This window comes from Rutidosis leptorrhynchoides, chromosome 1, assembly GCF_046630445.1.
Source record: "Rutidosis leptorrhynchoides isolate AG116_Rl617_1_P2 chromosome 1, CSIRO_AGI_Rlap_v1, whole genome shotgun sequence".
In the NCBI taxonomy this organism is placed as follows: Eukaryota; Viridiplantae; Streptophyta; class Magnoliopsida; order Asterales; family Asteraceae; genus Rutidosis; species Rutidosis leptorrhynchoides.
The window spans coordinates 48,512,969-48,526,846 of record NC_092333.1 but is presented as its reverse complement, the minus strand read 5'-3'; the positions used below and the strand labels follow the sequence as shown (position 1 = coordinate 48,526,846).

General features: G+C 34.9%; 2 protein-coding genes across 4 annotated transcripts; both read left to right on the top strand.

The window, feature by feature from the left end:
- Positions 1–1,503: 1,503 nt before the first annotated feature.
- LOC139859661 (polyadenylate-binding protein-interacting protein 12-like) lies at positions 1,504–4,801 on the top strand. Of its 3 annotated transcripts, XM_071848452.1 has the most exons (11): positions 1,504–1,831; positions 1,918–2,392; positions 2,780–2,890; positions 2,972–3,016; positions 3,096–3,168; positions 3,258–3,370; positions 3,458–3,517; positions 3,604–3,651; positions 3,740–3,808; positions 4,383–4,444; positions 4,546–4,801. In XM_071848452.1, the coding sequence occupies exons 2-11, from the start codon at positions 1,973–1,975 to the stop codon at positions 4,601–4,603; spliced, it is 1,059 nt and encodes a 352-aa protein (XP_071704553.1). In that variant the 5' UTR covers positions 1,504–1,831; positions 1,918–1,972; the 3' UTR covers positions 4,604–4,801. The 3 variants fall into 3 exon arrangements, with proteins under 3 accessions (XP_071704553.1, XP_071704544.1, XP_071704550.1); XM_071848443.1 differs by having other exon boundaries at positions 2,783–2,890; positions 4,383–4,801; XM_071848449.1 differs by lacking the exon at positions 3,458–3,517 and having other exon boundaries at positions 4,383–4,801.
- Positions 4,802–9,572: 4,771 nt separating this feature from the next.
- LOC139866268 (uncharacterized) lies at positions 9,573–12,663 on the top strand. Its single transcript, XM_071854486.1, has 8 exons — positions 9,573–9,649; positions 9,937–10,032; positions 10,096–10,102; positions 11,243–11,387; positions 11,505–11,632; positions 12,099–12,170; positions 12,295–12,421; positions 12,503–12,663. The coding sequence occupies exons 1-8, from the start codon at positions 9,573–9,575 to the stop codon at positions 12,661–12,663; spliced, it is 813 nt and encodes a 270-aa protein (XP_071710587.1).
- Positions 12,664–13,878: the final 1,215 nt, after the last annotated feature.

Below are 13,878 nucleotides of genomic sequence, written 5' to 3'. Positions count from 1 at the left end.
TTTATGTCGTCTATAAGTTTCGGAAATTTATATGGTTGTACTCATTAATATATCAAATTTAACAAATAAACAAACTAATAAAAATGAGTTGATTTAGAACACTTTAAACATACAAGTATGATGTTCAATTCAATTGTCTCATTTCAACGAAACTTTTGAAAAACTTACCAATGTAGCTTTGAATTTTAAAATGACTTTGACAAAAATCTATCATGTAAACTCCTTAGATCTTCAATTGACTATTAGAAGCGAGTATTGCCCTTGAAGTTCCTAATCATGCATTTAACGAACAGAAATAATTCAAACTTTGGTATAGAAACACTAATTAAGATGTTGTTTGACACAATTTAAAGGAGCTTATAAGAAGTTAAGATTAATATATATTTTTTTTCCATAAACTTTTGCATTTAGTCTTGTTTACTAGATAAACTTTTGTACGTGAAATAATTTATTAAATAAACTGTTAGGAATAATGGACTCAAACAAGACCTGTGATTTAAACCAATCACCAAACCCACGAACGATAAACGATAAAGTAAAGCATGACGATAAATGTAAATGACACGAGATTTAACGTGGTTATATCCCAACTCCACAGGCGCAAACCAGAGATTCTTCACTATAATTTTCGTGCACACATGTTAGGGTTACAATGAGATGTTTATATAGACAAGGAAACAACTTAGGAAACAAGAAAACTTGATTCTAGAATTTTCAGCCCGTCAGGCCCTAGCCGCGCCGCGCCCAGGAAGGGCCGCGAAGCGCCTCCACTGCAAAATCCAAATCAGCTTTTTTTTCTTCTTCTTTTACTTGTTATTTTGATATATCCTTCACACATCCAACATAAACTAGAACCTTATAAAATGTGAAATTACATTATAACTCCTTAAATTTTAGATATATTTACACCGTTTTACATATTTGTCTTACATTTATAAAAAATAAGTTCCTGGCTAAAGATGTAAGCTTCAACTACTTGCTTTAGTCTAATCTTTCTACTCCAATATCAACTATAAACTTTATCTCTAACTATCAGCTAATTTTACTCAAATACACCCTAATATCTCATGTCTAACTAATCTTAGAAATCAACTTTCCCATAAATTACCACAAAGTGTTGTAAATTTATAAATACATGTTGTATACGGAGTTTCATATATTGGACCATTTGTGACGCAATAGTACCCACGTCGTGAGCTGCTGAGATGGCAGAAAAAGACGCCCCATTTTGATGCTACGGGACATGGGTTTGGATGTAGGGTTTATGTAATGTAATGTAATTAAGCGTAGAATATTTTGATTGATTATTTTTTTTTATTATTATTCTCTACTTTTTTAACTCAATCTATCCGTCATATTTTAATCACCATCACAAATCTCACCCATACTTCAACTCAAAACTATCATTAATCAACATTTTCAACGCACCTCGCACTCAAAGCACCGAGACACTTCACAAAACAACAAATTGGTGTTATATGTGATGTGATTTAAATGTTGTGCCATAATAAGAGGGTCCGTACTCCAAAAAGTGGTGTTATCAAAAAGGACGATCCGAAGAAGAAGACACCTATTTCCTCTTTCTCTCTCTCACACACACAAAAAACACCCACACTCTTTCTCTAGAATCTTCTTGTTTAGGTTGATGAATTCTACACCTCTTTCTATCTTTACAACATAACCCAAATGTTATTATGTATTAAACATTCATAAAGTTTCAATCTTTATGATTTTCATGTAATTTGTAACTGAAATCATCTATCAACCAACGATCTTTGAGCTGAATTTGATCAATGAACACTTTTCCAAGGACCCCATAAATCATAATCAGGTATATCTTTTTCTTTTTGCAATTTGGGTTATATTTGTGTACTCTCTCTTTGATTTGATGTGTGAAATTATACTAATATTTTGCAGAAAAAGGAACCCCCTTTTTAAGTTTAGTGTGTTGGTAAGTGGGTTAATTGATATCATGGCTGTTGTTGAGAATAATTGGTCGAATAACCATGTCGAAAACGATGTCGTTAATCACTCGAAATCGAGTACTGATGAACATAAAAAGATAACTACAAATGGAAATTGTTATGGAAATGGGAATCTGTTATATAATGGAAACGGTGTTTCAAACAATCATAATAATCATGATCACGATCAAGAAGATGATGAGTTTAAAAAAGATATGAAGGATTTGGCTGAAATGTTGTCGAAATTGAATCCTTTGGCTGCTGAATTTGTGCCCCATTCGCTTTCGAAAAATTATGCTAGGCCCCTTTTAGTAGCACCATCACCTGCTGCTCATTTTGGTTATGCTGCTATTAACAATTTCTTGATGCAAACTAACAACTCTGCGTTCACTAATGCGAATAACCCGAATGGCACTCTTGTTAGACGGGTATATTCGATACCCTCATCCTTGTTTGTGATAATTCATTCATATTTTGTATATATTGTTATTGGAAAGCTAGTGGTTTATTGGAAAAATAGACATTCAGTGGTGGATCTAGGAATGGTAGTCAAGGGTGTTACTAGTTACAACCTCAAAAAAATTTACATTATCTAATGGTGTCACACAAAAAAAAATTACACTGCCCAGTGATATCACTAGTTAAAAGTTCAAAAAAAAATTCACTGCATTGCGTATTTCACCGGTAGCTCGTGCTACCGTTGGGTATATACTAGATCCGCCTTTAAATGATTGTGTCTTTGTATGCAAAAAGAGCACAATACTAGTAATTTGATTTTTTGTGTTTTTTGTGCTGATTTTGATGGTTATGGCTAGAAGAAGAGCAACTATGGTAATGGGAAATGGAGGATGAATACACGAACAAGTATGGCACAACGAGAAGATGTCATTAAGAGGACGGTTTACGTGTCTGATATTCATCACCAGGTGTTCATTTATACCTACTTTTTTGTAGTAATGTCATAAAGTTTCAATTTTTATTTAGTATTTTGGGTTGGTGTTATTTAGGTTACTGAAGAACAACTTGCAGCCCTTTTTATCAATTGTGGACAGGTAAAATATTGATTATCATATAGTAATATTTTAGTGATATACCTTTGGTTTTCATTTTTGTTTCTGTGTAACTCGATAGGTTGTGGATTGCCGTGTATGTGGTGACCCTACTTCCATTCTTCGATTTGCCTTTGTAGAGTTTACTGATGAGGGTATACAATTATGAGTTTGCCTAATGATTTAATAATTAAATAAAATAAATTTATTGAGTTATATCTCATACTTTTTAATGTGGCTGCAGAAGGTGCAAGGAACGCATTAAGTCTCGGTGGAAGTATGCTTGGATATTATCCAGTTAAGATATTGCCTTCAAAAACTGCAATTGCACCAGTAAATCCTACATATTTGCCCCGGGTACGATTCATTCTTGACTTGAAGATTGAATAAACTATGGATACACAGTTTTGCCAACATAAAAACGTTTTATTTATTAATTCATAGTCTGAAGATGAAAGGGAAATGTGTGCAAGAACTATCTATTGTACTAACATCGACAAGAAGGTAGTTGGGATCATTTTGTTTTGTTGTGAATGCATTTGATATATGCTAGTATGAAAGCATATATTGATCTATTTTGCTACAAGCAGGTTACACACACAGATGTCAAACTCTTCTTTGAAACACTTTGTGGCGAGGTTTGTGAGTTGAATTATGTAATCTGCAAAAGTTGGTGCTTGTTAAATTGAATCTTTTATTAATCGAAGGTAATGTTTTATTTACTAGGTCTACCGCTTAAGGTTGCTTGGAAACTATCAGCATCCTACTCGTATTGGATTTGTGGAATTTGTAATGGTAATTTCCTAAACCTATAAATTAATTTGCTGTGCATTTATTTTGTTATATTAGATTTTTTAAAATGGCAAACTCATTTTGTTAAATTTGATTATGTATCTAGTTATATATGTGCGCATGATTCAATGTATCAGTCTACCTTTAATTTACTCGATGTCACAGGTTTAATTAGGAAGAATCATTTATACACACACTTCATTTCGCATTTAGTGTAAAACAGAATTACATAGTTCACAGTTGTAAGTGGAAATAATATCTCATATGTCAAATTAGTTTGTATGATCTTTCTAAAATAACGTTTACTTTCCTAGTTGAATTCATACTGTATTATTGTTATATTATGTAGATAATTATTAGGGTTAAAATCTATTAATGTAAAGCATAAGTGAGTTATCGGTGGGAGTAATAGATCAATATGGCAATGTTATCTTATAGCTCATTTTTTATTTTATTTTATTTTATTTTATTTTATTTTCTGTAATGAGGCTGTAATCTGTTGGGTGTTCGCATTATCAATGATAGCTATCACGAAATGGTTCCTGTTTTGTCGTAATCTTGGATTTGAATCTTGCAGGCTGAGAGTGCAATTGCTGCGCTGAACTGTAGTGGTGCTGTTTTGGGATCGCTGCCAATAAGGTATGTGTGATCGTTACTTTATTTTGTGTTTTTCATATTTATGTTTGGTTTGTGGAGATATATATGAATTATATGATGATATACGATGTATGTTGATGCAGGGTGAGCCCATCAAAGACCCCGGTTCGCCCACGTGCACCTCGCCCTGTAGCACACTGAACCAACCTCACGTTATTATATATAATCTTATTATATAGACTTATATCCACGGCCTGTAGCCATTTTTAAACATACATATGTAGGTAAACAGGAACTGTTTTTAAGGTACTGATATTTATGATTTTGGTTTCTATCCGAGTTCAATGTTGTGTACCGGACATTATGTCTTCCAGTGTAGAGTTTGGATCAAAGTTTGTGGCTTACCTTGACGGTTTACGTTTATTAGCACATTATTATATTATGTTACGATGCATATGATCTTTTAGGATCACACCAGATAGGTAAAACTGAAGCACAATTGGGTCTGTTGTTGGCTTGGTCAATAGTGAATAGTCCCGTGGAACGGAACTAATGACTATATAGAAAATATCTAAAATATTGTTTGACCAAGGTGAAATGCAACTGGGGAACTATGTATAGATAAAACAATGGTGCAAGTTAGTCAATGAGGCGTGGTATAATTTGACATGGTACTAGTACACATTTTGGGATTATGCATGAACTTTGAACTTCTGAGACCACTTGTAGTGGTGGTGGGGTGGGGTCAGCGCCGGTCCCGAGAATTTAGAGGCCTAGAACAAGACGGAAAAAAGGTCCTTAGACCCTAAGTAGTAATATATGTCTTTTTAAAAAAAGATCTTCAAGCCTTGCTAGAGTGCTAGTGGACTTTGATTTCTTTTTTTATGGGGCATTTGATTGTTGTATTTGAGCCTATTGTGTTTCGTATTCGCTTCTTCAATTATGTTTTCATACTTCTCATGTTTCTCAAATCTCTAATTATGTATGTACATATAAAAAAATTGGGCCCCTAAAAATCATGGGTCCTGAGCGGTCGATCACCTTGCTCCCCTTAGGGGCTCCCCTGGGTGGGGTAGTTTGCGGTGACGTGATAAATGTGATTGGGATTAAAGTAAGTAGTGGGTGACGTGATGGATTGATATGTCAAATTAGGATTGAAAGTTGGGTGTTAAAGGGGTACAGAAAGTAAAAAAAATAAAAAATACCAATGGGAGCTCGCCACGTCGCCAACACGTCTCATTCTCCCGTGCATGAGCTCAACGCCAAGATTTTTGGCCACAGCATACCGTGCTACGCACTGGCGAAAATATGTAGGGGCAAGAGGGGCACCCGCGCCCAGTGAATTTTTATTATTTAGTGTAAAAAATTTTGATTTTTTCATTTTGCCCCAATGGTTTTTTTTCTCTCCCAAAAATCTTCATATTTTGTTCCCAAAGCCTTTAGATTTTGCCCAAAAATATTCAAATTTTGCCCAAAACGTCTATATTTTGAAAAAAAAAATTGCTACGCTTTTAAAAAAATTTCCCCCCTGGTGAAAACTTTTTTTGGTTCCACCACTGGTGCTACGGCGTGTTGGGTGGACTTGCTGGGTGGTTTTGGTGGTCGAGCACGCGGGTTACAAGTGGTATGATATTCTGATAGATGTTAATAGTTGAATTTATATGATAAATATGACCTGTTGGTTTATTTTGGCTAGTAGAAGATATGTTTATCCCACATTGGTGGGAGGAAGATGTGAGGGGTGAGTGACTTGGTTATATAAGAGGGGCTAAGTCTTCATTCCAAATCGCACCAATCAATACACTTTAAGTATTTGATTATTTCATTCTTTCTTACCCTTGTTTGAGAGTTGTATTAGTTAAATATTTTGGAGAGTGTAGTTGGCTTAAGAGAGTCGTCTATATCATTGTAACAATTTGTGATATAGTGTATTTCTCTCTTTGGGGGCCGTTGGTTTTTCTCATGTTTTGGAGTTTCCACGTTAAATCTTGTGTTGTGTATTGTTCTTATTTCTTTACTATTATTGTTGGACTGGGTGGTGGGAATTAGTGAGGCCGTAATTTCCCAACAACTGGTATCAGAGCGTCAGGTTTGACGGGGGTCTCGGTTATAGGAGTCGGAGTATGCTCTGTGGTTGCCACGGGAGTGGATCGTCCACATCAGAAACGAGTTCTATTGATCGTATAGGGTATCTGGTTAGACAATATTTTTTCTGATTCGTAGTAATAGTTGGATTTGTTAGTGGCGAGTTGTGGATTTCCGATTTAAAGGGTCCTGGCTACCTGCTACATCTTTTGGCTATTCGAAACGTGGGCAAAATCAGAGAAAGTGTTGTCTATAGGATACGGATACGATGTCGAAGTTCAGTCCAATGAGGTTTGATGTAGAGAAATTTGATGGGATGATCAATTTTGGCTTATGGCAGGTTCAAGTCAAGGATGTGTTGATTCAGTCCGGTTTACACAAGGCTTTGAAGGGTAAACCCACCCTTGTTCCTGGCAGTGATTCTAGCAGTAAGTTCGATGAAGAAGAATGGGATGATATGGATTTGAGGGCAGCAAGTGCGATTCGTTTGTGTCTTGCAAAGAACGTGCTTGCAAATGTGCACGGGTTATCAACGGCAAAGGAGCTTTGGGTTAAACTAGAGCAGTTGTACCAGGGCAAGGGCATCTCAAATCGGTTGTGTCTTAAAGAACAATTTCATACTCTGCGTATGGATGGGGGGTTCAAAGATTTCAGATCATCTAAGTATTCTTAACGGTATTGTTTCAGAACTGGAGGCTATTGGAGTTAAAACGGATGATGAAGATAAAGCTTTGAGGTTGATATTATCTTTATCATCGTCTTATGAACACATGAAACCTATTTTGATGTATGGGAAGAAAACTCTGAAGTTTGAAGACGTTACTAGCAAGCTCCTATCCGAGGAGAAAAGACTGGAAGGTAACGGGGTCTCGTCATCAGGAGATACGATAGTGTTGTGTTCGGATAGGCAGAAGAGAAACTCTAGAAAGAATCTGACATGTTGGAAGTGCGGGAGACTGGACATGTAAGGGTTAATTGTTCCGGTGGAGCTAATCCGGCAAATGGCTCCAAAAACGCTAACATTGTCTCCGTTGTTACGGAGAGTGACGAATTCCTCTGAAGTCACGTCATCCTCATGGTGTGTCCGCGCCACCGTGGAAAGGGATGTTCGTTAGCGGTTCCACAATTACACATGGGCATTGGTTTGGCGTTGATGCAGGCTGTGTGGTGGAAACTGATGTTGTAGCTGATGGGACTTTCGGGAAAGCCAAACAAGGAAGTTGCACCATAAAGTTTCAGCTGGTTGTTCAACAACATGTGCCGAGGTGAAATGCTTGGAATGTGATATTCTAAGTGCTATACTCTTAATGGTGGAGTATGATAATTCTTGTTAAGAGTTATGATTGTCTGTGATGACAATGATTATCGGTTTAGACAATGTTCGATGAAGATGCAAGTTTTGTCTCTTGGGAGATAATGTCAACGACATGAAGATGAGGATCTTGAAGTTGTCGTCGAGGAAGCGTCTACATCGGTTATCCTTGCAATGTGGAAGCATGGTTATCTTCTTCTATCCAAAAGGTGGAGATTTGTTGGTTTATTTTGGCTAGTAGAAGATATGTTTATCCCACATTGGTGGGAGGAAGATGTGAGGGGTGAGTGACTTGGTTATATAAGAGGGGCTAAGTCTTCATTTCAAATCGCACCAATCAATACACTTTAAGTATTTAATTATTTCATTCTTTCTTACCTTTGTTTGAGAGTTGTATTAGTTAAATATTTTGGAGAGTGTAGTTGGCTTAAGAGAGTCGTCTATATCATTGTAACAATTTGTGATATAGTGTATTTCTCTCTTTGGGGGCCGGTGGTTTTTCTCCTGTTTTGGAGTTTCCACGTTAAATCTTGTGTTGTGTATTGTTCTTATTTCTTTACTATTATTGTTGGACTGGGTGGTGGGAATTAGTGAGGCCGTAATTTCCCAACATGACCATCCTTGATAGATGAAAAATGGGTGATACTTGATTTCTTCTTAGATTGTTTGTAAGTGTAGTTTGTGGTTTACGGGTGAGCTTACTTAGAAAGGTGGCATGTTCCTATCGGTGGAGCTAAGACTCCTTCAAGAGATAGTTGTAGCTTTTGATAGCATGGACGCAAGACGGTACATATTAAAATATAGATATTTATTGAAGTTGAAGCTCACATGAAATGAAATAAACCAAGCAATATCTAGTTTGAAAACATATTGCATTTTCAGAGTTATGGACTTCTGGAATTTGCCATATGATTCTTTAGCAAATTAAAATTTTGCATTGACATTTGACAACAACATCAAGTAAAACAGAAGTAAAATTGACATTCTAACAGTCTCCATTAACACCAAAGGGCTTTTGACCTAGCGGTATTGAGGTGATCCCTCCAACTTCGAGATTGTGAGTTCGAGTCCAGTGAGAACAGAATTGTATATATTCGTGGAATAATTCGTGTAGTGTGTTATTTGTATATTGTGTGAGTTTGTTTTTTTTCTTTTTTTTTTTTAAAAAAAATTCTGCACTCACAATACTATCAAATATAAAATAGGGTAAAATTGATATTTTTATCAGTATCGCACCGATAATACCATCAAGTATGATTACCTAATGGCTAAAATATCAATGTAATGAAATTTCTAACTACAAAGTAAAACAATATTTATTAGACATAAAATTCTCATTTCAACGACATACATATTAGAATAGAATATAGCGTATTTATACGAAATTATACGAAATGAAATTTGAAGATAAAGAATAACATAAAATATGGTGCGAGATATTCGTACGAACGATATTAAAAGACAAAATTACGCAATTAGTTCTTAATGATTGACCAAAGTTTTAATGGATGGATCTAAAGTATTTTTTTGACGTGGATAATTCTTATGTTTAAAAATGTTACGTTGTTGGTTCCTGAATATAACAGATGTTATATATTCATCGTGAGTGTGCATCACGTGAGATGCACCCGAAAACTTTTTAGTCATTAACGATGAAGAAATAATGATACACACTCACGTGTGAAGCACACTCACGATTGGAAAATAACGTTTGTTACATTCGTAAAATGACTATAAAGCCCTTGTGTGCATCTCATGTGCTGCACACTAACGATGGAAAATAACATTTGTCAGATTCAGGGACCAATAACGCAACATTTTCAAACATTAGGGTTATTCACGTTAAAAAGGTATTTTAGGTTCATCCATTAAATTATAAGCAAACATTATGGACAAAAACGTAATTTTGTCATATTAATATGTGGTGGTTTCTTTGGTTGTGATTGTACGATGTTTAAGCAACTAGTTCCATAAAGAAAACAGAAACGCCCAAAAAATATGGGACCAGCTTAGCTATCAATCTCCATCTTACATTGATCATCTTTCTAATTCTCAACAACCACATGGTAATGCAGCTAGATTTTAATTAAAAATGTTGCTATATATTGCACCAGCACTATGTTGTTTACGTATGCAGCAGTATGTTGTTTATGGTTTACAATACTTTAAACCCCAAGAGATTTGGAGCACGATTTCTGTATGATCATGGAACCAACTTTAAGGGTTTCTTGGGGTACGTTTTTTTATTCTTCTAAATCAAATTTTTTTTTTTTTTTTTTAATATCATGTAATGCAGACAGCGTGTTTGATAAAAGTTCCATATGAATTTAACATGTTACCATTTTTCATGTTGTCTATCGTGCGTTTCAATTTCCAAAGATTTTAAACTTTTAATTCTTAATGGCCCAGCTACTTGAACACGAAATAAAAAAAATAAAAAAACAAATTATTGCATTGTACTAATTATTGAAATCATATAGTTGCTTTCAAGTCCATAGTTATGACTTCTCTGTGATGGTGCATTTTATGGTGTTATCATTTTCTAGTTATCCAGGAATTCACTGTTTGTGTCACGGACACTCTTGTTTCCGAGTTTAATTTTGAAGAGAAATGAAAGTAAACGTAGAGAAACAAAAAAGAAATTGTGTTTTGGTGATTTATTTTGGAGAGAGAAAAAAGTAAGGAGAGAGAAATTTAGTTAATTTTCCTTAAGCCAACATTAACCGTGACTGTGACGTTAGAGGCGAATTGTGACCTTTTTGGTGAAAAAGTGAGTTTTTGACTGTGACTGTATTTGACATTTGTTAACCCGAAAGGTCAAATTTTTGTGTCAAATAGTTGTAGGGTGATGTGGTAAAATCTGATTGAAAATTAGGTGAGAAAAAAATTAATTAATAACAAAATAAAAAAAAGATTAAATCTGATTGGTTGATAGCCCTCAAACACCGCTGCCCAAATTCGTCACCTTCGTGACTAACGCAAACAGCTCATGCTGGGTTAACCGGCGTTACTTTCCGTCACCAATTCCACCATGGCTAACGCTACGCTCTTGATGCTCGGTTGTGGAAGGTCTTACAGTCTTTCCTTCCAAATTAGAAGGATTTCATTTCCTTCCCTTTCAATCGTCTTCCATTCTCTTGATTTCCTTTATAATTAAACTCGAGAACAGAGCGGGAGATACCAACATATTGTATCTTCTTGGTGCAGGTTCTTTTGGGATTTTGGAAAACGAACTATGTGTCACAATGGCATGGCTAGTACCCGTGTTCTTTTTTGCGGGCCGCACTTTCCAGCTTCACATATCTACACCAAACAATACTTGAAGAACCATCCGTCCATCCGGGTATTCTAGTAACTAAAATATTACTCTGTAGTAATAGATGGCAAAACAAGACTTTCAAATTGTTACAATCTATTGAACCTATGTATCTTTTATTTCATAGGTTGATGATCTTCCATTGGATATTATACCTGACCTTATTGGGAATTATGATATTTGTGTGGTAAAAACATTACGGCTTAATGCAGATCTTATTGCCCGTGCTACTCGAATGAAGCTAATAATGCAATATGGTGTTGGCATAGAAGGTCCTTTATCTAGTTGTTTAATGTTTATGTAATTGAACCATTCAACTACAACATATAATCTTCTTTGGCTCTGAAGTATCTAAAACTTATTATATCAGTTTTGATCTTCTAATAAAGGTATTGATATAGCTGCTGCTACAAATTGTGGAATAAAAGTTGCAAGAATTCCTAGCGGACAAACAGGAAATGCTGCTTCGTGTGTTGAGATGGCCATTTATCTTATGTTAGGCCTTCTCCGCAAGCAAGTAGGTTCTCATATTTATCAATGAAATACTGATTTTTTTTATCTGATCGCTTAACATTTTCGTCACTGTTAATGAAGTTGGTTGCTTGCTACAAGCTTCAAAATTTTACCACAAAAGTGTTGCATACTTAATGGTGAATTTTCATTCGAATCTTTTTAATAATAACAATTAAGCATTGATGCAGTTCACTACGATTAGAAGATCTACAAGGTGGTATTATCTTTAGTTACTTGACATTCAGCGGGGGCGGATGTACTTGGTTATTACCGGTGCCACGTGCTACCTGTTAATAAGCTATACAGTGTAAAAAAAATTATGCTTTTAACTAGTGACACACGTAGAAAAGTGTATAATAATTTGGCCTTTTGACTAGTGACACCAATGGATGGTTTATCCTTTTTTGCTTCCATATCTCTCTATCTCATGTTGTATGTTCATTTTATCAACTTGAATTATGGTTCTGTAGAACGAAATGCAAATTGCTGTAAGGGAAATGAAAGTTGGAGAACCAATGGGTGATACGTTGCTCGGAAAAACAGTAAGCCCGTTCTTTTTTGTTTGTTGCCACTCAAGCATTTCATATATTAGGATACCGTGCCATATAATGTTGCGTTATTTTCGAATCAAAGATGATTTGTTATATCAAGCATTTCATATATTAGGTTTTTATTATGGGATATGGAAATATTGGCATTGAATTGGCAAAGCGTCTTCGTCCATTTGGAGTCAAAGTTATTGCAACAAAACGAAATTGGGCCTCAGTTGTTCCAAATAAGCTCAACTATACAGGTGTCACATAACGTATAAATTGATTATGGTTATATATTATTCATCAACTCACCATCACCTTCATATGCATGTTGTTTTTAGAACCAACATCTCAAAACAATGCACTTGGTAATTTGGTGGATGTGGAAGACTCTCATGAAGATATATACGAGTTTGCAAAGATATGTGATATAGTTGTCTGCTGCTTGAGGATGAATAGTGAAACTGTACACTTTTTCCCCCTTTTACACTCTTATTCTTGATGGGGTTACACTTCCTGTAACTAATGGTTTTCATCATTATACAGGCTGGCATTATAAATAAGAATTTCTTATCATCTATGAGAAAGGTAAGTTTTTACATTGAATTTGACAGAAGTCAGATAAACTGCGCGAAAAAATGGTATTAGTTCTATTAAAAAAAGATGATGACCTTGGTTTTCAGGGTGGACTACTGGTAAATATTGCTCGGGGAGGTCTTTTGGATTTTGATGCCGTTCATAACAGCATTAAATCTGGTCATTTGGGAGGCTTAGGTATTGATGTTGCATGGACAGAGCCATTTGATCCAGATGATCCAATTTTGAAGTTCCCAAATGTTGTTTTCACGCCTCACGTTGCAGGCGCTACAGAATGTTCATATAGATCCATGGCGAAGGTATTTTTCTTGTACAACCTTTTCGATTGATCTTTTTTAGCAATGAAAATTGTAAGGTTTTTAGCAAACATCTTGACTTTGTTAAAGTCAGCAGGTAGTTGGTGATGTTGCGCTTCAACTTTACTCTGGGAAACCTCTGAATGGAATAGAGTATGCTGATTAATATCAGCTGATTAGCCATTTATTCTGTGTTGCGCTTCAAGTAGTGATGACAATGGATCAGATATGGATCGGATGACGTCATATCCATTTAATTTTTGTTCATCAATATCTTTATCCATTTTCGTTTAATTTTATTTCATCCATTCATATCCATATCCAATGGATTAAGCGGGTTAATGGATATCCATTGGATATTCGATAAAATATTAATCTTACAGCAATTTTCAAAATTAAATATAGATTATAACAAATGTAAATGTATGATCTTTATGTTTTGGATTATTGCCAATGTTTGGATTGTAATTTGTCGCTGAATGTGATTTCAATTGAGCAAAATACTTTACAATATAAGTAAATTATGTATAAACCAATATAAATATGTAACGTTTAATATTATTAGTAACAATTTAATAATTGTAACTTTTATAACCTTTATTTTTGTCAGTAACTTTAAAATTTATAGGTTATATGTATATGTATATCGATATTTATATGTATATATTTTAGTACGAATATATGTATGTATAAATGTATTTCGGGTGGTAATAGATATATCCATGGATGATAAATTGCCATTCATATTCGATCGACAAAATATTCAAATCATCTATATCCATATCCATATCCATTATTCATACATTTAAATCATCCATATCCAT

Coding starts and splice junctions, on each gene's coding strand:
- LOC139859661 (XM_071848452.1), top strand. CDS start 1,973: ATGGCTGTTGTTGAGAATAATTGGTCGAATAACCATGTCGAAAACGAT. Junction 2,891..2,971: donor TGTCTGATATTCATCACCAG/GTGTTCATTTAT, acceptor GGTGTTATTTAG/GTTACTGAAGAACAACTTGC. Junction 3,017..3,095: donor TTTTTATCAATTGTGGACAG/GTAAAATATTGA, acceptor GTAACTCGATAG/GTTGTGGATTGCCGTGTATG.
- LOC139866268 (XM_071854486.1), top strand. CDS start 9,573: ATGGAAAATAACATTTGTCAGATTCAGGGACCAATAACGCAACATTTT. Junction 9,650..9,936: donor GGGTTATTCACGTTAAAAAG/GTATTTTAGGTT, acceptor TTACGTATGCAG/CAGTATGTTGTTTATGGTTT. Junction 12,171..12,294: donor ATACGTTGCTCGGAAAAACA/GTAAGCCCGTTC, acceptor TTCATATATTAG/GTTTTTATTATGGGATATGG.